Source organism: Paramormyrops kingsleyae, unplaced genomic scaffold (genome assembly GCF_048594095.1).
Source record: "Paramormyrops kingsleyae isolate MSU_618 unplaced genomic scaffold, PKINGS_0.4 ups81, whole genome shotgun sequence".
NCBI classification, from domain to species: domain Eukaryota; kingdom Metazoa; phylum Chordata; class Actinopteri; order Osteoglossiformes; family Mormyridae; genus Paramormyrops; species Paramormyrops kingsleyae.
Genome location: NW_027326019.1, coordinates 116,619 through 142,204, shown reverse-complemented (window position 1 = coordinate 142,204; position 25,586 = coordinate 116,619). Strand labels below are relative to the sequence as shown.

At 39.8% G+C, this 25,586-nt stretch overlaps 1 protein-coding gene across 1 annotated transcript in view; it reads left to right on the top strand.

Annotated features, from left to right (window-relative positions):
* Positions 1-3,012: 3,012 nt before the first annotated feature.
* Positions 3,013-25,586, top strand: part of LOC140586891 (protein O-mannosyl-transferase TMTC2-like) — a gene marked incomplete at its 5' end in the record, with an annotated part of 40,310 nt that continues 17,736 nt past the window's right edge. The window contains 2 exons of the mRNA XM_072708380.1: positions 3,013-3,127; positions 23,185-23,248. Coding sequence (XP_072564481.1) covers positions 3,013-3,127; positions 23,185-23,248 — 179 coding nt within the window. The remainder of the gene's footprint in view (positions 3,128-23,184; positions 23,249-25,586) is intronic.

Here is a 25,586-nt window from a genome sequence, read left to right as displayed (position 1 = left end):
AGGTTACTCATTTAAATCCGGTCATTGCATTTCCATAATTACATTGTTTGTTTCTATTCTGTTATTTTGTGTTTGTTGTTTGTGTTAAGTGTAATGTCTGTCATGTTAGTTAGGAATAAATGCATGCCTTTTACACAACTTCAGCCTCTGTTCATTGAATGCTCACAATAGTCCCTGCCTCTGTGCGATCTGGCTACAAGCTCTGAAACCTCAAACTCGCCTGAAATATCGCAAGACTCTCTCTCATCGGCCATGAGGGGAGCTTCGCTACCAATCGTTTACATTACCTGGTGATGCAGCTTGCTGGACGAGCCTTCTAACCCCGGGTACTAAGCGATACTGGTAATTAGTGAATCCCATTTAAGTCTCACATTAACAGACTCCCGGGGATACAGCAATTGAGTTTGGAGGAGCCGACCATTCGGTATAACAATCAGCATTAAATAATAATTCATTAAAATTTAATTATTTTCAAAACATATTGGTGGAGATATTAAAAATTACCTGAGCTAATAATTCCTACACTGGACAGAATGATATCCCAGAAGTTTAACTGACTTGATGTTATACTGTGATGATTTAGGCCTTGTTCACACGGACGTCTGTACCAGGCGTTTTTCTGGCGTTCGTGGCGCCAGGTGAGCGCCGACTGAATGCCGACCATATTTCTGCTCATTGGAGCAAATCAAAGCGTCCACACGGGCGTCCACACGGGCGTTCAGCACCGGCGTTCGGCCGGCTACGCGTTCAGGTGGCGTCAAATAAACGCTGCATGCAACGTTTTCTTGGCGTCAAAATCACAACGAACGCAAGGAAAACAATGTTATTGTGTTTACATGGCGTTTGGTTGGCATTCTGGAGGACCGAATATGTCCCATGATTCTTTACGGCAACTGCGTACATATATAATTGTTTATATAAAAAATTCTTGTGTGCTGCACAGTTGATTTTACATAATCCTCTGAAATGGTTTAAGTGCATAATAGGAAAATCAAACTAACTTAACAGTCGTATATAAACAAAATATTAATAAAAACTGATAATTCGAAAGATTGTAAGTTTGTGCTAATGACATTACAAAATGACAGATGAATGCACACTTCAATGCTATTTGTATATTGCTTACCTCAAGGTGACTAGTAACCTCTCTTTAGGACTAACACTCACTCGCATATTTGTTGAGTGCCGTGTAATGTGCTGTTGAACCAGTCGCAGTAGACAATCAAAAGTAGATACTGAAATGCAAGTGTAGTTGAAGAACTTCTGCGGAAATCTTTGCATGTCTTCAAAAAGCACAAAAAACGTCCCTTTGGTCTGACGTTGCGCAGTAAGAGGGTGAACCCAGTAGCAGCGGCGATGTTTGTTCCTCTCCTGCCTACGGCGCCATATCAGGTGGATTTTTAAAACAAGAATGTCGAACTTAAGTTTTAATAAAGAATAGGGATCCATGTTTTCAATTCAGAACTATAAACCAAGATGACCCACGTGTAAACACTCTGAACAGAGTAATTACTGCCCCCACAGGTAAATACATGAAACTACAGATTGGGCGTCAGGCTGGTGTTAAACAGCGTCAAGCGAACACCAGTCAAATGCCAATTGAACGCAGCTACAAAACGCAGGAAAAACACGTATGGTGTTCAGAGGGCGTTCATTTCGAACGTCCATGTGGACGAGGCCTAAGTGTTCCCTTAGTTTTTTGACCAGTGTATAATGATTATGTAAAAATTATAATTTTTATTTTTCATGTTTTTAGTGATACTCTCAGTTTATTGGGAGTTTTGTTGCTTTTATCTTTTAATGCTTACAGATTACAATTCACTTAATCTCTCTTAAGCCTTTCCATTCCAGCACAATTTACTGGTGAAATAAGGTTTTGTGACCTATAGTGTGTAGCAGTAATATTTCCCTGCCAGTCACTGTCTGCCTATCATCCAGTGGGAACCTGTAAGGTGACCTGCAAGAAGTTTAACTTAGTTACTGACAATCCATCCATCCATCCATTGTCCAACCCGCTTATCCCACTGGGTCGCGGGGGGTCCGGAGCCTATCCCGGAAGAGCAATGGGCACGAGGCAGGGAACAACCCTGGATGAGGGGCCAGCCCATCGCAGGGCAGTTACTGACAATCAGCTCATGAAAGTCCTTCCTATTTCTCCATTTTAGATGTGTGTTAACCAAGTACTAACCAGGGCAGTGTACAGGGGTGGGGCCACAGGGGAACTGGCCCCAGCTGAAAGCTGACTGGCCCCTGGAGCACCCCCTCCCCTCTCACTCACCAATTCAAAGCATTTCATTGGTTGATGAAAAGTTTGGTCCCTCCATATGAATTATGGCCCCTCTTACACCCCCCTCCTTAAAAAAATCTTAGAATAAGTTTTAGAATAAATACTAACTATTTCAGGCCCTTAGTTCAAACTGGACTGCTAATGAGTCCCTCTGGGATTTAGGAATTTAGGATTGTGAAATTAACATAAAAGCAGACAGTTTGGGACATGTCTTTGGAGACACTGGTATCGGTTAAAGTCTGACCTTGTAACCTAAATGTTTCAGGTAATAGAAGTCCAGCTTTTATAGGTAGCAAGATATGTACCATGAAAGTCCTTGGTTCATTACATAAAATATTAAAATTCACTTTTCCTGTAAAGGAATATAATATTAGACATTGATTAAACCTTTTTCCCAAAATTTCCAGAACCAGAATAATAGTCTTAGTTATAGAGATCAAAGTAAATGTATTAGATTATTTTTGTTTTATTTGCAGCTGCTCCATAAACAGCAGCTCAAGATCTGACTAAACAGGGTGAGGCTTTTTTCCAAGATTTATTTCTTCACGGTGCCCTCACACTGTGGCCGATGAGAACATGTTTTCCATCCAGATTATTTACTAAGATTCTTGTGGGTTAAACAGCATTGCGTGTGTCAGCTTGGACCTGCTTGTTTGTAAGCGCAGTGGCGAAATGTTGGGGATCTGTATCCCACCTGACCCCTTCCCTCTGTCCCCCCTCCCCAGGGCAGTTTCTGCTGGAGGAGGCTCGTGTGCAGGAGGCCGCTGAGATGGCACAGAAGGCCGTGTGGCTGGACAGCACTGAGTTTGACGTGGTGTTCAATGCAGCCCATATGCTCAGGTGAGGTTGCTGTGGTGATGGCGAAGCATGGCATGGGACCATTAGTGTAACAAACATTTTACCCAGTAGTCTAGTTTCACTGCTGCATAGAAGCCAACATTTGTTTCTATTTAATGTAATTTAGTTACTGTAATTCATATTGTTCAGTTTGCTGAATTTTGTATATAAGATATTTTAGTAAATGTTGCATAATTAATATAGGTATTGTAATTTACTCAGAGTGCTTTAGCCAACATAGTTCTATTTATATTATCAAAATTGCTGAATTGAACTGTTTAATTTGGTGTACAATATCAATTAGTATTTGTTGCATAGCTAATATAATATACCTGATGTAATTTACCCAGTGTCATTTAGCAGGATGCTATTTAACAGTGAAATATGGCCTAAATGTGTCATATAAAAGAGGTGTCTTATAGCGGGCCAGATGCAGTTGATTCTACCGACATTGTTGTGAACTTGATAAACAGGGGCCCTTTTAACATCTTGCATGGCAGACTGCCCTTGACGCCCTGGAGGAATATGATGGATCCCCCGCTAATCAGGTGAAGCAAGGGGGATTTCATAGTGCCGATATCACCTGGATGTGTACAAATCCACAACTAGAAGCAGCCCTAGAATACCTAATGCTTTAATCATCATTTCACAAGTAGCAAACAAATTCAGTCTTTGCATATCCCCTCATTCTGTCTTATAAGAACCACAAATACGGCTGAGAGCAAAAGCTGGGGTCAGAGCACAGGGTCAGCCATTTATTCAGTTACCTAATTGGAGCAGTTTGTGGGATTAAGGGTCCTGTTGAAGTGGCCAGCAGTGGCATCACTCTGTCGGCTACAGGATATGAACCCATAACGTTCCTAAGGCAGACACAGACTCCTGACCCACAGAGCCACACGTTGGCTTGGTAGCCTTATTGTGTTCCCATGATTTTGTTGCACACCTCCCTCCTCCCACATTCTCACAGGAAGCGTCACCCAAGGCTGTCTACCACTCCTCTGCTCCTTTGATTTCCTGTGTTTTACAGTTGTGAGGCTGCTTCCCTGAACAGAGTTTCTATGGCCTGTCGGATACAGCTCAGCATTCCAGTGTGCTGGGACTTTAAGGCCACGCTACTCAGACCTGTCTATTTTTCCAGTGTAGTTTCCCCCCTCCCCTTCAGAATTACATGCTGGGCTTTTAAAAGCCAGTAGCATTTTATTCACCTCGTAATGGTAAAGTTTACCACATTTGGTGAGACAAAAAAGAGGAGATGTCCTGGGATCAGAATATTAATGACTTGTCATGTTCCCTGACCAATCAGGTAGCACTTCTCTCATGAATAATAATGAGATTCTGTGTTCACGGGCCAGTCAGGTAGTGCGTCTCATATGAGTATTAATGACACGAAAATTCACGTCCAGAGAAATACAGACGTATGGTAACCTTACAGTTAACTCTTGTTTTGTTTTAAAATCTACACACAATATTCGTACGTATATACAAGTTACAAAATGCTAAGCTATAGTTTGTGAAACTTCAAGCAAACAGTGCAATTCACTGTTCACATGAACATGAAAACAAAAATAAAGTGTCATAGTGGCAATGGTTTCTGGAAGCTGTCATCACTCATGGGCAGCGTGACATGTAGGGATATGTATATGGTTTAATTAAACAAGTAAACATGTGCATGACCCTTGCAAGCCCTTTATGATAATACTAAGTGGCTAATGAATATTGTAAATTGGTGCCTTTTCCTTCACTTGGTACTCCACTATAACTTGCACCTTTTTATCAACTTAAGTGAAACGGAACAGCTGAATGTAGGTGTTTACGGGTACTCGGTAAGTCTCCACAGGAGATGTCATACAGAAGACCCTGGGTGGGACACTGAGGATACTGGACTGGAGATCTCACAGGGACGTCTTTCAGACATAGATCTCAGGATCTTATTCTGTTCGTCTAAGGGCTTTATACATTCACTTTCATCTATTTCATGTTGCTTTGCATCTGAAGGGTATCAGGTTCAACCCCGCCCTAGATGTATATTTGAGGAGTTTGCATGTTTCTTGTTTTGTATTCTTTTTTTATATGGTTTTCCCTGGTGTGCTTCTTACAATTGTGTGTGTGTGTGTGTGTGTGTGAGGGGGGAGGGGATCAGATATAGATTACATTTTGAGGACCTAATGTTCCCAAAAACATTTGTTTGACATTGTGGGGATTCAATTTTATAAAAATCTGTGACTGCAATCAAAAAACTAAAAATACCAAAAGGCTTGTGTTTTGTTGTTATGTAAAATATTAAATACAGTACATATTATAATCAATCCATATGTAATATTGCTTCTCCAAATTCATGTTGCTGACCATGTTCAGTACCCAGGGTAAGCAGTTTGTAGGGGTTAGGGTTGTCATTATTGGGATTATGGTTTCTCCCAAAGAAATGAATGAATGGTCCCCACAAAGATATGGATACTCTGCCTTGTTCCCAGTCACTGATCCCTTTATCCATTTCGATTAGTCATTATTGAAGCTGGATGGATGGGTTGTGTATCTGAATGAACTTGCGTTGATAAGATTGCTCAGCCTCCATGCAGTGAATCCAACGTTAATGTGTATAGCACCATCCACAGTACTGTCAGCATGGAGGCGCCTCCATTTACTTTCTGTCCCAGTGGGAAATTTGGCATGTCTTTGATAAGGGACCATACTAAACATGGCACTGACACTGGTCCTGTACCAGTTTACATGTGTCATACATTTATCATGTTAAGTGGTTACCTGACAAAATCTACATGGAAAACTGCTGTAAGTCACTGTTTTTGCAAATGCATGATACTAGATGATAACTTTGATTGTTGCTTAGTGAAAATCATAACACCTTTTTGTTGTATTTGTCAGAGTGTTTTTCGTTTTTTGTTTGTGTGAATCTGTGTCTTACTAAAGTCCCTGGCGTTTCAATTTCTAAAAGTGATGCCCTCTGTGGCCAGTCCTTTGTGACAAAAACAGTTTTAAATAAGCTTGTCAGATGCCTCTATATTTCAAGCCTTTAACAGCAGGGCTCTCAGCTGGCAGCTGGGCTATGTTCGTTACTTAAAAGTAGCAACAGTAACCATGCCCCACTTCCTCTCCACGGGACGTCTAACAGCAGTTAATTCACAAATCTCTTAATTCTCGACTATTAGCTTGCATGCAAGTTTTTGAAAATTATTTTAAAGAAGCACTTGTCCTGTTTATGTGTCTATTTTGCTCTGAAAACTGAGCTTTAAGTTGGTCATACCAGCCATTACTATACATTCTGACTTTGCTACTGAAAAGTTTTAAACAAACGTGATAGAAACTTGTAACTGTATACGAATAATTTTACGTGGCATATAAGGACCTAATTCAAAATAGTGAAAGAAATTCAATGTTTTATATTGTTCATATTTGAATCCATTTTGGTCAGTTCATTGGGTACACTTGTTTGCTAATGCTCCTCCTCTAAACAAATCCAGCCAGTCATGTGGCTGCAACTGAATACACACAGCATAGAAACAGGATTAGAGGTTTGGTTACTGCTCGATTCAGCATTTGAATGGCTGAGGTGCTTGATCTAAGTGATCTTGAAGGTGTTGTGATTGCTGGTGCCAGACATGGTAGTTCCAGCACCTCTATGGCCAGGCTCCTGGGATTTTCACACAGCATAGTGTCAAGAGTTTACAGAGAATGATGTGATGAAAAAAACCAACCAGTCACGGGCCGTTCTGTAGCTGAAAACACCTTGTTAAAGAGAGAGGTCAGGGGAGAATGGCAAGATTTGTTAAAGCTAACTGGAAGGTCAAAAATAAAAGTACAAAAAAGGTGGAAAAGTACAAAAATAACAACTCAGTACTGCAACTGTGCAAAGAAAGGCTTCTCTGAACACAGTTTATTTGTCCTTAATGTGGTTCTGTAGGCAAAAGTGGGACCTAACCAGTACTAGCTAGCCTTGATATTCAGGGTAACAGTTTTTAATGTGATTTTTTTCCCTTAGTGTATAAGAATGTTTTATATCGTGGTTTCTCAAAGACGTTTGAAAATTAATAAAATGCAATTTTCTTAGCGAAAACATCACAACATTTCCTCCTCTAGGCTCAGAAAATGTGGGAGGCTGATCAATTTGTGATGAAGTGGTCTCCTGGCATAAGCAAAAATCCATTTTTATTTTTCCCCCAAAATGTGCATAACTGCGTCGTTCACATGAATTATTAATTTATTATGAATACAAAGGCACACACTTAAAATTCAAGTTGTGGAATGGTCATCTTAAATGTTCACCTGCATTTCCTTCCCTTCTAGTCTAGATATTCACCGTATCATGTGAGGACAACTTTTACCCTTGACTTGCTGTCTGTATTTGATATTTAATTTATCCATTGAACTTGTGGGATCAGGGTTATGGATTACCTGAATTAATAAACTTTCCCCAACCAAAGATATTGAAATTGCTTGGAAATCATGTGATTTAAATTGTAGTTACTTTTACAACATTGTAATTAAGTGGTTGCCACTTTATATGTGGTGGTTCATATGAATGGATTTTGGTTGCTGTTAATGGGTAAATTCAACAGATATATTTTGATTTCTTGATAAAAAACTGGTATATATGTGATGGAGCACTGTTTTGACCATACTTCTTAAATGGATCCTATTGTGACATTGTTAGTAAGTTCCCAGAAGTGAGTTTCAATTACGTATTTGTCACATGATGACATTCGGTTTTGTGTCCTTGACAATTTTGACTGAATTATGAAAGCTAGTTGTGAGGAGAACTGAGGATATGTGGGAGAGACAGCAGGAAGCAGCCTCCTCCAGCAATCACAAGCACAGGTGCATTGTGTAAGGCCTCCCGACAGTCTTAAACAGCAGATATTCAAAATGCTTGGTTTAAGTAGTATATTTATAAGCCGTCTTATGGAGATAAAATGATTGACAGTGTTTTCTGATGAAGTCATCAGACCGTTTGATCAGTCTTAGCTTTGTGTAGCTGTAGTCGCTGTGTCAGTTTACCTGGAGGCTCTGCAAAAGAGTGCACTTGTTCTTATTTGATGCAGAAATACTGAAAGGCACCTCACTTGGGGTCATCCATTTTCCCTCTATTATGTAACGCTATTCCTTTCAAATTTCAATATTTAAACCAGAGAGGGAATGATAATGTAATACAGAATTGAATAAATGTGCTAAAATTGATGAACTCTCCTCTTCCCATGGGTACAATGGTCAAAACAGACACAGTTTTTTTTACAGTTGGGATCCAGGTTCGTTCTGCTTGGTCAACGCTGATTTCAGTATTTATTAGAAATTAAGCTTTCACTTATGGTTGTCCAGTCAAATTGTAGCTGTATAAAATGGTACTTTGCCCTTACATTTATTCATAGTAATTGTACACCAGTTTATTGTGATTTTATAAGGATAATTCCTAAAGTGAACCTACTGTAAACATTACAATTGATTGACATTGACTCATTATTTATTCCATGTAACTAAAGCTGTCACAATTACGCAATTAAACTTGATTACTCAATTATAAAAAAGCATTGATTTATAAAAAAAAAAAATTGGCAATATGGCAGAAAGAAGACTAAATAACCATGTGGGCTTAAATTTCTTTGCTTAATTTGCTTTGTACCAGGACCTATTTTAGGGAGGTGTTGTTTTTGTACTGGCACAGGTTGCAGCAGGACTTCTGAAGAGAACTGTAAATGGAGAACAAACATATATATTGAGACAACTATAGCCAAAGTGGGAAATTTATGAAGTTTTACAAAACTTGATGATGTAAAAAAGAAAACTGTATTTTTAAGTGGCCAATACAGTAAAGTTATACTGAACACATTTGGCAAAACAGACCAATAATAGGAGCTTCTCATGTTACCTTAGGATGTCTAAAAATATCCTTTGAAAAATAACCCAAAATTTACTGAAATTACCCAAATCATTATGATCATTCTGTCTGTATAAGATTGAATGGAATTGATTAATTCAGCAGCTAAATGAATGGAATGTTTTATACCTGTCTAAGTATTTTTTCATTCATTTTTCATGCAACTGAGATTATATATGAAATCACAGGAGTCCCATAAAACAGAACAAATCCATAAAAGAAAAAAGAAATAAATGTTCAATAAGAAAGTGAAATAAATGAAAATTAAATTATAAGGAAAAGAAATTAAAAGTATTCAATTCAATTCAATTTTATTTATATAGCGCATTATCACAACATTACATTGTCTCAATGTGCTTTACATTTCTGCCTCGTAAGGACCCCCCATTGAGTAAGCCAAAGGCAACGGTGGCAAGGAAAAACTCCCTAAGAGGAAGAAACCTTGGGAGGAACCAGACCCAAAGGGGGAGCCCATCCTCCAGGGGCCGGCAGATGAGTCAAACAAACAAGATGAAATGACTAAGCTAATACAGACAAGATGAAATGACTAAGCTAATACAGGGGTTGAAATATATGTCTCAATGCAGCGGCCGACCGGTGCAGGCACGTGGTGCTTGATGCACGATGGCAGGATTAATAGACACACAGCCGCAGGATGGATGGCGAGGCATCGTGTTGAGCCAAGGGCAGGCAGGTTGGAGGGTAGTTGCCGGAGGTGGAGGTAGTTGTCTTGCAGGCCGCAGAGGCATAAACTCTTCAACGACATTGTGCTCCATGGAGCACACCCCAGAAGGGGTGAGGGAGGAAGTAAGAATAATTGTGTATTAAAAAAAGTAAAGGAATAATTTTCCTGGATTGCTTTTAATTTTCCCGGATCACATTTACATTTACCTGTATTGGTTTTAATTTTGCCATACTGCTTTTGCTGTATTGCTTTTACATTACTTTTACCATATTGCTTTTAATTTTGCCAAATTGCTTTCACTTTTACCGTATTGCGTTTCCTCAAAGGCACAAGCTGTCAATCAACTCCTGCCCAGGCTAAGTAGTCAATTCCTGCACACATGAATCCTGCTTTGGTGGAATCCATGTATCATCTGTTCATTCATCCCACGGAGGGGGGAAAAAATCAGTGATTGAAGAAGAAAAAAAAGAATAACAGATCTCGAAATACCAACCTTTTTGAAATCTCGAAAAGGTGAGATGGAATTTTTCAAGATTTCACAAAACTTTTCTATTACAATTAATAACTGTGCTGTGTCTGTTTAAAGCAGTGGTTCCCAACCTTTTTTTGCCTGAGACCCTCTTTTCCCCCAGAAAATATTGTAAAGCCCCCCTCCACATTTAATGATATTATCGCTCATATAAGTTTGCAGTAAGGATGACAAAAAATGTTGTTTTCAAACAAACGGTGTGTTTATTGCTATATCTAGATATGTTTATGCACAAATAATAGCCTAATGTAAAATATAAAAGCAAAACATCAGTAGGCCATTTATAACTGAAAAATGTAAGCCTTTGGCCTTTAAATTGGCCCTATTTGAAATTCAATAACAAAAATATCAGTATTCACACTGGTGTATAAGGGAAAAAACTAATATAGGCTATTACAATTTAATACTTGAATGTTGTTATGCTTTATCAATCAGTGTGAGGATTGCTGCTGGCAGTGAGTAATAATTTGGTCAATACGTGGAGAGATCTTTGACAGGGCAAGACGCATATCATCCTCAAGGGTCAGTCTGGCCCTGTATTTGGTTTTAAGGGCTGTCATGGTTGAAAACCCAGCTTCACAAAGGTAGGTGGTGCTAAAGGGAATCAGCACCTTCAATGCAGCAGTGTGACAGACTGGGTATTCTTCTGCAATTTCAGATCAGAATGATTCCAGTGAAACTTCACTGAAATGGGCTTTCAGGCTGGCATCAGAAGATATTTCTATAAGCTCTTCCAGAAGTCTTGAAGGCAGTGTAGTTGGAAGCTTTGTTTCAATGTTCTCGGCGAAAGGGTTTCTGATCCACAGAAAATCAGCTGCCTGCTCCTCAGTTAGAGCTGGGAAATAACTTTCAAATTTCTCCAGAAGCTTTGATAGATGCACTGTTATTTGTCGTTGAATGATTTTAAAATTCAAGTGTCTGTCTGCAATAAATGCATGGGTGTGCTCAAACATGTCAGTGATTCCAGAAGAGACACGGGTTTTCCAAATGTGTAGTTTTCTTTTGAAAGCTTCTACTCGTTCATGCTGCACCACAGTGTTTATGTTTGCACCTTGCATTGCTTTGTTAAGCTTGTTCATTTCACCGAATATGTCTGAAAGGTAGCTGCGTTGCGCGAGCCATTTGTCATCGTCCAAAAACTCTGCAAGGTCTGGTCTTTTGTCTGCAAGAAAATCACACAACTCCTCCCTCAAGCTGAACAGACGCATCAGCACCCGCCCTCTGGACAGCCATCTCACGTCAGTGTGCATCAGCAGGGTATGATAATCAGCGCCGACCTCTTCGCAGAGAGCAGTGAATAACCTGGAGTTGGTGGCTCTGGCTTTTACAAAGTTCACGATTTTTACGGCCACATCCAAAACTCCATGAAGACTGGGTTCCATTTCTTTTGTAGCAAGTGCCTCTCTGTGCAGAAAGCAGTGCGTTGAGACGGCAAGCGGAGCAACCTCTTTGAATTACTGAACTATCCCGGACTGCCTGCCAGTCATCGCGGCAGCTCCATCAGTACAGACCCCAATACAGTCACTCCAGTTTATCTCATTTGTTCTGATGAAATTATCAAGAGTTTCAAAAATATCGTTTGCCGTCGTCGTGGTACGGAGCTCTTTACAAAACAAAAAATCTTCTTTTATCTCATTTTCCCATTCATAATGAACTTATGCGAGGAGTTGGGCCATTTTTGACACGTCGGTAGACTCGTCCATTTGAAGTGCGAATTTGTTACCACGAAGTCGCACACAAAGCTGATCCCTCACATCTTCTGACATTGTTCCGATGCGACGTTTGACCGTATTATTTGATAATGGTATCTTGGCCAGTTGTTCTGATTTATCCTCTCCAAATAATTCCTTGACAATCTCTGTTGCGCATGGCAAAATCAAAGTTTCTGCAATTGTATGCCCTTTCTTTGCTTTGCCGATTTTTTTCAGCAACTGTGTATGATATTTTTAAAAGTTTCTTGTCAGTAGCTGTGACATCCCTCATCTCATTTTGGGTGTGTGTCAATTCTTTTGCCTTGTACTCAAAAAATGCTCTGGGCTTGTCGCGGTATTGGGGATGAGTCGTCTGCAAATGTCTTATTAATTTGGACGGCCTCATGCATTCGTTAGCAAGAACTTTAGCGCAGATAATGTACTGTGGCTGGGTCAGGGATTCTTTGCTTTGAGAAAATGGAATAAAACCAGTATTTCCAGTATTGCTAGCGCTGCGACCCGAAATGTTTGGAGCTTCCTCACCTGGGTCCAGTATGCTTGGGTCATTACTATTAGCTGCTGAAGGCGAATCAGTGAGATTTTTTGTGGAGGACGAATTACAAATTTGTCCATTTTTTGGTCAGCCAGGGGATAAAATTAACTAAGGCAACATGATCGTTCTCCTGATTGGCCACTTCTAAAAAAATTTTTTAAATATGATGCGACCCCCCACAGAGCTCGCTGAGGCCCCCTTGTAAGCCGGGACCCCCCTGTTGGGAACCGCTGGTTTAAAGGACCAAAGATAAAATGTATTTATGGACTAATAAGTATAAACCTAAATGGCACAGACATGTCCTGTGAAGCGTGCTTTAAGCATTAAACATTGGGGAACAATGCACACAGTTTTATATGATGCGTTTTTACATAAGGTTTATAAGCCTGATTTGCCTAACAGTAACGCATCTTCTTCTGGCTGGCTACATGAGGCTAATGCTGCGTGCACAGAAAACATGAAAGGAAAAAGAAAGTAATTTTCTGTCGGTGACAAATATAGACTCTTCAAAGGTTATGATAAACTAACAAAAACAAGCACCTGTATAAGCTATATTTTATGTACGCTGTCTGTTTTATTAACTTATATTCATATATTAAATATCCAAATGTCAATTACATGGTAATCTGCCTTAGACATAAAGAATTTGGTTATTATGATCATCCGCATATTGTGATTAATCTTACCAAGACGGACATAAGAACATAAGAACATAAGAAATTTACAAACGAGAGGAGGCCATTCGGCCCATCAAGCTCGTTTGGGGAGAACTTAGCTAATAGCTCAGAGTTGTTAAAATCTTATCTAGCTCTGATTTAAAGGAACCCATGGTTTTAGCTTCCACTACAATAGCAGGAAGACTATTCCATACTCTGACTACACGCTGTGTAAAGAAGTGCTTCCTCAAATTTGTTTTAAAATGTTCTCCCGCTAATTTCCACTTATGGCCATGAGTTCTAGTATTTAGACTAATATTGAAATAGTCATTTGGCTGAACAGCATCCAGACCCGTTAGAATCTTATAGACCTGAATCATATCCCCCCTTAGTCTCCTTTGCTCAAGGCTGAACAGATTCAGTTCCGTTAACCTCTCCTCGTAAGACATTCCTCTAAGACCAGGAATCATTCTCGTAGCTCTTCGTTGCACCTTTTCTAAGGCAGCAATGTCCTTCTTGAGGTATGGTGACCAAACCTGCACACAGTATTCTAGGTGGGGTCTTACCAAGGAATTATATAAGTGTAACATCACCTCCCTTGACTTAAACTCCACACATCTAGAGATATAACCCAACATTCTGTTCGCCTTTTTTATTGCTTCCCCACATTGGCGAGAGTGGGACATGGAAGCATCAACATACATACCGAGATCTTTCTCGTAATCAGCTACCTTTATTTCAGTGGAACCCATAAAATATCTGTACTGTATATTTCTGCTCCCTGCATGGATTACCTTACATTTATCTGTGTTAAATTTCATCTGCCAGGTATCAGCCCATTCGCTAATTAAATCCAGATCCCGTTGAAGCCTCTCTGCTGCTAGATTAGTATCTGCTACCCCGCCCACCTTAGTGTCGTCTGCAAATTTAACCAGTTTACTGTATGTATTCGTGTCAATATCATTAATGTAAATTAGGAACAATAGTGGTCCTAAAATTGAACCCTGCGGTACCCCACTATAAACGGAGGCCCACTGTGACATAGTGCCTCTAATAACTACTCGCTGCTTCCTATCAGTTAGCCAGTTTTTGATCCAAGCTGCCACAGTTCCTAAAATTCCTGCAGCTTTAAGCTTTAACAAGAGCCGTTTGTGGGGGACAACATCAAAGGCTTTCTGGAAATCTAAGTAAATCACATCATAGGCCTTTTTGTGATCAATTTCACTTGTAGCTTCCTCAAAGAACTCAAGCAGATTCGTTAAGCAGGATCTACCTCTCCTAAATCCATGTTGGCTATCCTTTATAATGTTATTTGCATCTAGGTAATCTACCATTTTCACTTGAATTATAGCTTCCATTATTTTTCCAGTAATGCTAGTTAAACTGATTGGCCTATAGTTTGCTGGATTACTTCTATTCCCTTTTTTGAATATGGGTGTTATATTAGCATGCTTCCAATCTGATGGTACCACACCCGCAGATAACGATTTCTGGAATATTAAAGTCAAAGGTTGGCTAATAATATCCCTCATCTCTTTCAAGACTAAAGGTAAGATGCCATCAGGCCCCTGCGATTTATTTATTTTGAGTTTAGCTAGGCTTAGTATTCACTATAAGCGGTTCTTTCTGTAGGTCATTCTGTTAGCTACAGTAGTTATTTGTTAGTTATTGGGGGATTGATAGCAGGACACAGCCTTTTATTTTTATAATGTATTGCTGGCGGGGGTCAGCATACCCCGACATGCTAGCGTGCAATTGTAAATAGCTCTGGCTGTGTCTTGTAAAAAGCCCTTGTTATATTGTTGCCATTTATGGTTGTATTTCCTGGTTGTGGCGTGTATGTTGCCCCCGTCTTATGTGAACCCTGTCTGATCCTCACGTGTTCTTAGCTTGTATAAATCTCCCACCATGTGTGTACCTTGCTGTTTGGTGTCTGACCACCTTGTGTTTCCGCTGTATGTATTTGGGTTTGGTGCTAGTTGGGTGCCTGCTGCAGTCTTGTTCAGGACTGTAATAAAGAGCATGTTCTGTTCCGGCAAGCTAATCTCCTCGTCTTTCGTTATTCTTGCAGTGCCTGGGTCCGCCGGGTCCTACAATACTTTGCTTTACTTATAGGACCCATTATATGTTCATGATTCTTATTAGATCTTAGATCTGGCCAGCAGGTGTATTTTTCATTTACCACAGAATGAAAGGCAATGTAATGTGGTCCCACTAATAAGTACTGGCAAGTTTCATATTAGACTGAAGTTAAAGATAGGATTTTAAGATGCAGAAATATGGAGCCATGAGTAAAAATGTATTAACTGATGCATTAAAATGTGATTGAGGTACATTACAAATAATTCCATCTGCTCAATTTTTGTTCCACTACTATCTCTCTTCCTGTACTTCTGCATAACTTCCTAGTTAACACCGGTGCTTGTTGTCAACCAACCAGTCAGCAAGTTTATCCTTGCATCTCCCCAGTTTGTGTTCAAAGGAAAAGTACCTAGCCTGGAGTAGGTACTTAAAAGGGTTCTGGTTCAAACTGCCTCCAAGCAACTACAATTGAGACGAGTTCCTACAGTGTGACCTTGACAAAAGTCTCTGGTTCCAGAAAAGAATTCTGGTTCAAAAAGTTTCTATTGTGTTAAAGTGCCCTTAGTAAAACGTGCCCACGTTTTAGCATATTGTGGGATGGAATTAATAAAGTGTGACCAAAATTTAACAACGTTTTCCACAAGTAACTTGTTACATTCAAGGGTAACGTCTCTTGTGTCAGACGAAAAAACAAAATAGAATGTGATCCATTTTTGATTTAAGCACAAAATTGTAAATTAGAAAACAAGTCGAAAGCTATATTCATATGTGCTGGAATTGAATACTCAGCCTGGGCAGGAAGGCATGTCTAAAGCCAGCAGATTGACAGCCTTTAATAAAAGCAATTTGGTAGAATTAAATGCAATCCGGTAAAATTAAAAGCAATAAGTGTCACGTTCAGCTCCGAACGATCCTCGTGTGTGCCACGCCCCCTCATTACCTCATGTCGACTCCTGATTGTTCCCACCTATGTTTAGTTAATTCAAACCTGTCCTGTGTATTTAGTCCATGTCTCGGTTAGTTTCCCCCAGATCTGTCATCGTCTAAATGCTTGTGAGTGCTAGTCCTATATGTTCGTCTATACCATGTGTGAGTACCAGTCTTGTCTGTTTAACTTTAATAAACCCCGTTTGTCCGTCAACCTAGCTGCTCTCGCCTCCTTTTCCTGCTCGCCGCTGACAAACGTGACAATAAGGAAGCATTCATTTTCTTATTAGTTTATTTTAAATTTATTTTACTTATTTTATTTGTATTTATTTTACTTTCTTATTCAACATTTATTTCCTTATTATTATTTTTTTTTACAGATTTATACTTTTTATGACACTCCTGTGACTCCATAATTATAGCCTATCCTAAACTCACAAATAATGAATATATACATTTTTGTAATATTTACATGAAGATTTAAGACCAAAAGATCACACAGTTTCCACTGTGAATTTTACCTCAGACTTTTCACTGAATTTAAAAGTGTGTCTCGCGAACTGTAGTTTGTGGTTTACGTATTACTGCACGGGCCCAAGTGAATGGGGCCTAACATGGCCTGTGTCTTCAACCTCACACCATTAATCTGGTGCTGCATGAACTCAGAATACAATATGCGTGCAGCTTCAGAAAAAACCTGGATGCATTCTTGTTATTTCATCCATTCAGAGGGGTTTGTGAAAATTTTTTGAACTGCTTTTTTGTTTTATAAATAACCCAATATTTATTACAACAAAATCACATTGCTATACTTAAAATAAAACCACATGGCTAGCACTGTGGGCTACTGTATATGCATGCTGTCCTAGTGTATTAAAGAAAATACTTTTTAAATTTCTTGCCATGCCATCCTAATCTTTTTGTTGTATCAGTTCTTTCGACCAGATTGCAATACAGTGGTACCTCAGTTCTCAAACTCACTAGAACTCGAATTTCTTGAAAGTCGAACAAACCAGTTTGACCTAGAACTCAATCTAAATATCATAAGAACATAAGAACTATACAAACGAGAGGAGGCCATTCGGCCCATCGAGCTCGCTTGGGGAGAACTTAACTAATAGCTCAGAGTTGTTAAAATCTTATCTAGCTCTGATTTAAAGGAACCCAAGGATTCAGCTTGCACTACGTTATCAAGAAGACTATTCCATACTCTGACTACACGCTGTGTAAAGAAGTGCTTCCTTAAATCCAGTTTGAAATGTTCTCCCACTAATTTCCACCTATGGCCACGAGTTCTTGTATTTGAACTAATGCTGAAGTAACTATTCGGTTGAACAGCATCCAAACCTGTTAGAATCTTATAGACCTGGATCATGTCCCCCCTCAGTCTCCTTTGCTTGAGGCTGAACAGATTTAGCTCAAATAACCTTTCCTCGTATGACATTCCTCTAAGACCAGGAATCATTCTTGTGGCCCTACGCTGCACCTTTTCTAAGGCCGCTATGTCCTTTTTAAGATATGGTGACCAAACCTGCACACAATATTCTAGGTGAGGTCTCACCAAGGAATTGTATAATCTTAGCATTACCCCCCTTGACTTAAACTCCACACACCTGGAGATATACCCCAACATCCTATTGGCCTTTTTATTGCTTCCCCGCACTGGCGAGAATGAGACATGGAAGCATCAACATACACACCAAGGTCTTTCTCATAATCAGCTACCTTTATTTCAGTAGGTCCCATAAAATACCTGTACTTTATATTTCTGCTCCCTACATGGAGTACCTTACATTTGTCTATGTTAAATTTCATCTGCCAGGTGTCAGCCCAGTCACTAATTAAATTAAGATCCCGCTGTAGCTGCTGAGCCGCTAGTTCAGTATGTGCTACACCACCCACCTTGGTGTCATCTGCAAATTTCACCAGTTTACTGTATATATTGGTGTCTATATCATTTATGTAAATTAGGAACAAAAGTGGTCCTAAAATTGAACCCTGCGGTACCCCACTATGAACGCAGGCCCACTGTGACATTGAGCCTCTTATAACTACTCGCTGCTTCCTATCCGTTAACCAGTTATCAATCCAGGTCGCTACAGTTCCTAAAATACCTGTCGCTTTGAGTTTAAGTGAGAGCCTCTTGTGGGGAACAACATCAAAAGCCTTTTGGAAATCTAAGTAGATGACATCATAGGCCTTCTTATCATCAACTTCCTGAGTAGCTTCCTCAAAAAACTCCAACAGATTTGTTAAACAGGATCTACCTCTCCTAAATCCATGCTGGCTATCCCTCAAAATGTTATTTGAGACCAGGTAATCTACCATTTTCTCTTTGATTATAGCCTCCATAACTTTACCAGTTATACAAGTTAGACTGATTGGCCTATAGTTTGAAAAATTACTTCTATCCCCTTTTTTGAAAATGGGCGTTATGTTGGCATGCTTCCAATCAGAAGGTACCACACCTTCAGATAAGGATTTTTGAAACAGTAATGTTAAGGGTCGGCAAATAATATCCCTCATCTCTTTTAACACTATAGGTAAGATGCCATCAGGGCCCTGTGATTTATTTATTTTGAGCTTAGCTAGGCTTTGCAAAACATCAGCTTCAGTTATATATATATTAGTTATAGACGATGTTGGATTAGTAATAAGAACTGGTAAGTTACTAGTGTCCTCAACAGTGAATACCCGTGCAAAACTATCATTGAACTCATTTACTATGTCAATGTCGTTTTCAATTATAAGACCCTTACTATCCTGCAGATTAGTAATTTCAGCTTTTAGAGCTCCTTTAGAGTTAAAATACTGGAAGAAACTTTTAACGTCATCCTTAGCTTCCAATGCGATCTTCCTTTCGACATTCCTTTTAGCTCGTCTAATGTCATTTTTTAATTCAGCCTGTAGATTTAGATACTCTTGCTTTATTATGTCATCATCAGTTATTTTCCATCTCTGGAACAAAGCCCTTTTCCTCCTTACTTTATACTTTATTACCCTATTAAACCACCTAGGTTGCAATTTCCTAGATTTATTCTTGCTGGAAACAGATACTACTTAAAGAGTATTGGAGAGGTAGTGAAATTTCTTGTAGTTTATGAACTTCCCTTACTTGGTGATCAGGAAAATGTGAATGATGAGGAATGCTCTAATGGCCTGGCTGCTGGTCTGTTTGTGAAATTATTTAGATATACACTTGAAAAAGATAAAACACTGGCTAACATAGCACCTCGGGTTCCAAAAAATGCCAAATACACTTCCAAAACTATTGAATAAAGTAATTTACACAATTGCCAAAATGGCCATCAAAGAAATCCGGAACAGATATGCACAGGCAGATTCACAAAGCTACTGCATAAAAAGTGACAGGAGCAATTTAGAAAACCTTTCAGTCATGGTGAGGTTGGTATGCAATGGGATACCAGAGGAAAATTTGATAGGTTTACTTGAACTGAAGCAGCTTGATGCTGAGTACATTACCTCTGAAATTCTTGATCACCTGTCACATACAGGCTTTAATGCAGAAAACTTCTTGAGTCAGTTTTATGATGGTGCAGCAGTGATGAGTGGAGGCTAAAATCCAAAGACACTTGGGCAGATGCACTCCGTACATTCACTGCTTAAAAGTGAATTCTGTGCCAAAAGGTTTTTGATTTGGAAGATTCACTACACTCATTTTTTCAACACCATTATGTCATATAGGATTACAGCTGCCCCTCCCTCAAGAGGCTACTAGAAATTCGGTGGACTAGTCATTATGAGGTGATTAAATGTGTGGTAGACAATGAAGAGGTGATTCTTGACATCTTGGCAAAAGTTGCAGATGATGAGGGTGCCTCTGTTGATCTGGGCAAAGAAGCAGCAGGGCTTACATGTCAGCTTTATAAGCACAAGTTCTTTGTCATTGGCAAGTTTTTAGTTCATGTTCTTGGCATTTTGAAACCTGCTAATGTTATTTTACAGTCATAGTATGTAGATATGTGCAGTACCTGTGAGGTCATTCAGGCATCAGTTGAGGCATTGCAAAGTCTTCATGCGAATGATGCTGACTTGGCCCAAATTTGCGGTGAAATCCCCAATGAACCTCCATCAAAACACCAGAGAACAATGAGTAAACCCTTAGGTGACTCTGTTTTCTCCAAAGTGGGGCAGTCTAACTTAGACAGCACCTCCTCGTGTGGGTGTGGTTTCACTCTAAGGAAGCCATTACTGAGCATTTTAGACAGGGCACTGTCAGAGATGCAGAGCAGATTTTCAAAGAAGAATTTATACTTGATGAGAGCCTTTTCCTGCTGTCTCCCAAAATCTGACTTGTTTCTTGATGTTGATACATTACAGCCCTTCTGGGAACTTAGTGGTGTCTCAAGGAATGAGACTGTCAGTGAGCTTCTTGTAGCAAAATCATTGCTGTTGAAAAATCTGCCTGAAAATGCAGAGTGCTCCAATGTGTGCAAATACCTGCAGGTATTCAAAGATGCATTTCCACGGTTGCATAAGCTGTATGTGTCTGCCTTAGTAATCGGTACCTCCACTACGTCTTGTGAGAACTCTTTTTCTACCCTCACAAGAGTGCTAACACCCTTTCGACGCTCAATGGTCCACGAGAGAAAGAGAAACCTGATGATTTTGGCTTATGAAAAAGCAATCACACAACAATTGACCATGGATGATTTTGTGCAAGAGTTTGCCAAAAGCCAGTGATTTGATTAAATATATTGCACATTCTGTGACTTATAATGCAATGGGGTTCATAGCTTGTTGTTAGATAGCCCATGCTTTTATTGGGTGAATGCAGTTTTGTTCCTGCCAGTTTGGTCCTAGTTTGTTCATATTGGCTTCAGAGCCTTTACTTTGATCAGTTTTTACTGTATCTGTTGTGTTGTTAGAGGTTTATTCTGTTCAATGGCATTTAGTTTGTCAAGTACAACAGTTGTCATGTATTAGTTGTGTTTTGCAGTTCAGTTTAAGGTTCAGTGCTATTCTGTGTATAATATAGCTTAAAAGTAGCCAATAAAGTGCTCAAGTTAGGCAGCATTTTGTGCAGAAGTTTTATTTCCTGTCTTAAATATTCTGTTTTAGTAGAAATGTTGTGTACTACTTAAAGTATATATGATGGCGGATGATCCACACACACGCACATACATACATGCACACAGACACCTAAGCTACATACTGTACACAGGTGCACACACACACACAGACACATGCATGCATATAAACATACACACATGCTCACATAACTACACTCATATGCATCTGCACACGTGCACACACTGGATAAGATGTCAAATAACTTTAGAGTGTACATGCTTGGAAATTAGGAGCCATGATTCGCTGTCATAGGACATATATGACATAGGAATAATTGCCCCCCCCCATATAAATAATTGCCCCCCCCAACAATCTTCCTGGCCCACCCTATTACTGAGAGCTGGAGCCGGGCCTGACTCCAGGTATGCTTACATATGCTCAAGACTCCAGTTAGCTTTTTTGAGGTCATTAACTCAAGGGTTCACTTACTTTTTCTACTACCACAATGAGTTTTTTTTATAGTTCCCAATAATTCCCAATAAAGACATGAAATATCGGATTTTTTTGTGTTATTATTATACCCACATTATATTTGTCAAAACCCTAGACTTAGATGAAGATCAGATCACATTTTATGGCAAATTAATGCAGAAAACCACAAAATACCAAAAGGTTCACATATTTTTTCTTACCACTGTATATTCTATAACTATGGAAGCCCGTTTCCGCCAGGTAGTAAAAAAAATATAAGCCATGGAATCTCGCAATTGTGACTTACTAAGTCGGAATTGCGAGATATAAAGTCGGAATTGCGAGATATAAAGTCGGAATTGTGACTTACTAAGTCGCAATTGCGAGATATAAAGTCGCAATTGTGACTTACTAAGTCGCAATTGCAAGATTCCGTGGCTTATATATTTTTTACTACCTGGCGGAAACGGGCTTCCATATATAACAGCATCTGGGTTTGATGAGTTTTTTTTCTTAGTATTTATTTCAGATTTCCTCCAACCTACATTCTATTATTGTGCCTTCCTTTACCTCCATATTGTTCCCATGTCATTTTCATGTCACCTAAGACTTCATCCCTGACTTATTGGAATTGAGCTCTGATATCTGAAGCCTTTTCCTGAGTCTGATGATCTGCTGCCAGTGCTGTGAGGATACAGGTACACGACCCAAGCATAACCCAGTAGCTTCTGCCAAGATCATATAGATTTTATCCTTTTGCAAAACTTATGCCTTTTTCTGGTTGTCGTGTGTTTGAAATTATTGTGACGGCAGGCGGACCGAGGCATCGCGGGAGCAGAAAGAGACTCGGAGACTGGCTTTCCGGGGAGAATATGCTCTGTATTAGCCGTCCTGAAAAGGACTATATCAGGCACCCAATGAACACCGAACCAATTACACATAGGAAACACAAGGTTGTCAGACATCGAACTGTAAGACTCATACATGGTGGGAGATTTACGTAAGCTAATTACACATGAGGATTGGACCGGGTACACACAAGACACGGGTAAACACATGTGCAACAATAAGGAATTGTAACCATTAACATTAACAACAACACAACAAGGGCTAATTACAACTGCATGTGGGGCATGCTGGGACATGTGCCCCGCTGGTGCTACATTATTTTTACTGTGAGAAATGTGTCTTTGAACACTTCCACAATGTTTTGCTGTGTTTGCTAGTGCATCTCAGAGCCTAACAGGGCATGTGAACATTAGTTGTTTTTGTCCTTTGCTTCCTCCCATTCCTCCCACTTTTTCAGGCAGCTATGAAAATCACAGAATAGCTTGACAGGCGATGTTCTCCTGAGAAATGGCTAGGGTGATTCTGACATGCCACCTTGGGTCAAAGGTCATGACCCAGGAAATAAATACAGCCCCTGTCTGTTCTGAAGGCTGTCTTTTGTTTGTAACTTACCAACTTTATGAAAGCCAGACATGCAGAACGTGTGTTTCATAACATAAATTTATTAAATGCAATTTACTTTATTCTTCTCTTTTACAGACAAGCAAGTCTCAATAAAGAAGCAGAGGAGTATTACTGTCTAGCTGCGAGCCTGAAACCCAGTGTAAGTACGTATTTGGTATGGCATTGACCTGTCACTAGTGAAATGGCTTTAATAAAAGGTCTGCAGATAAGATTTTCACATTTCTTTTAATGAGGAATATGTTGAAATATCAAAGCTTGCTTAAAGAGTCAAAAACTTGACCATGAAGGGTTTAGCCTGGAAAACTTTAAAGAAGATTTTAGAATAAAGAAATGTACTCTGGATGGATGGTGACTTTGAAATGAATAGACCACCAATTGCAGGTTAATTTCACAAGGACTGTGAAATACAAATATGGGGTCACTGAGGTGTCAGTCTTGGCTTCAGAAAAAAGTCCCTGTTTATTTAGCCATTTATTTACTTTTCTTTTCACTCCTATTCAAATGTTGCTGCTAAGATTATAGGAAAGTTTATATAGAAATATATAGTGTAATGTTTTCCCTCACTGCCCAATATATTGGCTTTCAAAACACACCCTGAAGAATGTTTTTATGTTTCTATTCCAATTCGTCAGGTACATGTATAATTGGTATTCATCACAAGTTGTTAGTAGGATTTGGTACACCGGCTAAGTGAAGGTAATATCCAGCCATCGATGAAATTAAATCCTTCTTCGCTGATGGCGATACTGTTGTGCTTTCTAAATGTGAGCTGTGTGTTTGCTGCTTTACCATGTTAAGTTTTAATTCAGGATGAGTATATTGATCGTGCATCTTTCCTGTGGGGTTAGTGGTGCAGATGATTCTGCTTTTAGGATATCTTGTGATGAGCATGTGCTGTAATGGACTTGTGCAGACTAGGGTACCTCTGAGCACGGGGACCGTGTCCTTTTGCCTTAGGAAGCCCTTTCTAATATGGAAGGCTTTCCAATTGTACCTTCACTAGAAACCAGCAGAGACACTAAGATGGGGCTGTCAATGGGGAAATGCCTCCAACATCCACCCAGCTGGCCCACTGTCCTCAGCTAAGATGCTGCTGTAGGGTGGAGTTATGTCTGTTGTCCCTGCTTGGTCTCATCCTCCTGGTTCGTCTCCCCACACCTACACAGTATGTTTATCAAGAGCAAATGACCTCCGTTGCTCTGGAAGCCATTCCTTGTTGAGGCATTATTTTCACTGATTGGTTGATCACTGTACCTTGATCCACACTCTCTGGGGCAGGAAAATCTGTGCTTGTGGGAGTTTCACTTTGTAGGAATTATTAGCTCAGGTAATTTTTAATATCTCCAGCAATATGTTTGAATTAATTAAAGTTTAATTAATTATTATTTAATGCTGATTATTAATCAATTGTTATGCCGAATGGTCGGCTCCTCCAAACTCAATTGCAGTATCCCTGTGAGTGTGTTAATGTTTTTTTTTTTTTATATATTCCCTCCTCCACCCCCCCTCTGCGGGGGACTACTTTATCTGTATCTATTTATTTATTTATTAATTTATTTTATTAATATTATTTTTTTATTATTATTTATTTTATTTTTTTAAATTTTATTTTATATTTTTATTTACTTCCTCAAAAGAAGGAGAGGGAGGGGGGGGCAAAGGAGAAGGAGGGAAGAGAGAGAGAGGGAGAGAGAGGAATGGAAAGAAAACAGAAAAAAAACAAAAGAACAAGAAAAAAACAAAACAGATAATCTGCTTCCATGTCTGTTGAAAAGAGAAAGACAACATACAACATCTGTACTAATCACAACGACCATCAAACGTTAAATGTTGTTGAACAGCACACACAACCAGCCTTACAACCCATGCCCAGAAACAACAGCCGATCAAGACAGTGTGTGTCCGTGAGCATGTGTCCGTGAGCACCTGTGTGTACACCTGTGTGTCAGCGGGCTGGTGTTCCTAAGGTTTCTCCATGTAATTGTCTAGTAGTGTGTGTGGGGAGCCACAGCCCCGCCCACCCAGGACATGAAGTCGACACGGAGGAGACCCGGGCCCCAGATATCCAGAGGCCCCCCAGGGCATGGGAACCCCAGGAGGACCACCGCAGGGACAATTGCAGCCCCCACCCAGAAAAGGGCAGAGGAGCGCTCCGGAGGGGGGCCATCCGGCAGCCACATCACAGGAGCCCCAGGGGGCCGTGGCGAGATGTTATTTCAGGTGGAGTCTAAGACCCAACCTGACACATACGTATAGACAAACAGGCGTACACATACACAAGCATACGTTCCCACCCTCATGCACACATAAACAAATATTCACCCATTCGCCCAACATGAAGACACAGAAATGAACGCCGTACACACATTCACACTCCCCATATATACTCTATACTCCGAGATCTAGGCACCACCGCCCCCAGAGGGGCAATCCGCCACCAGACCTCGGAGATGGATCCCTTTTTTCCTCTGGCATGG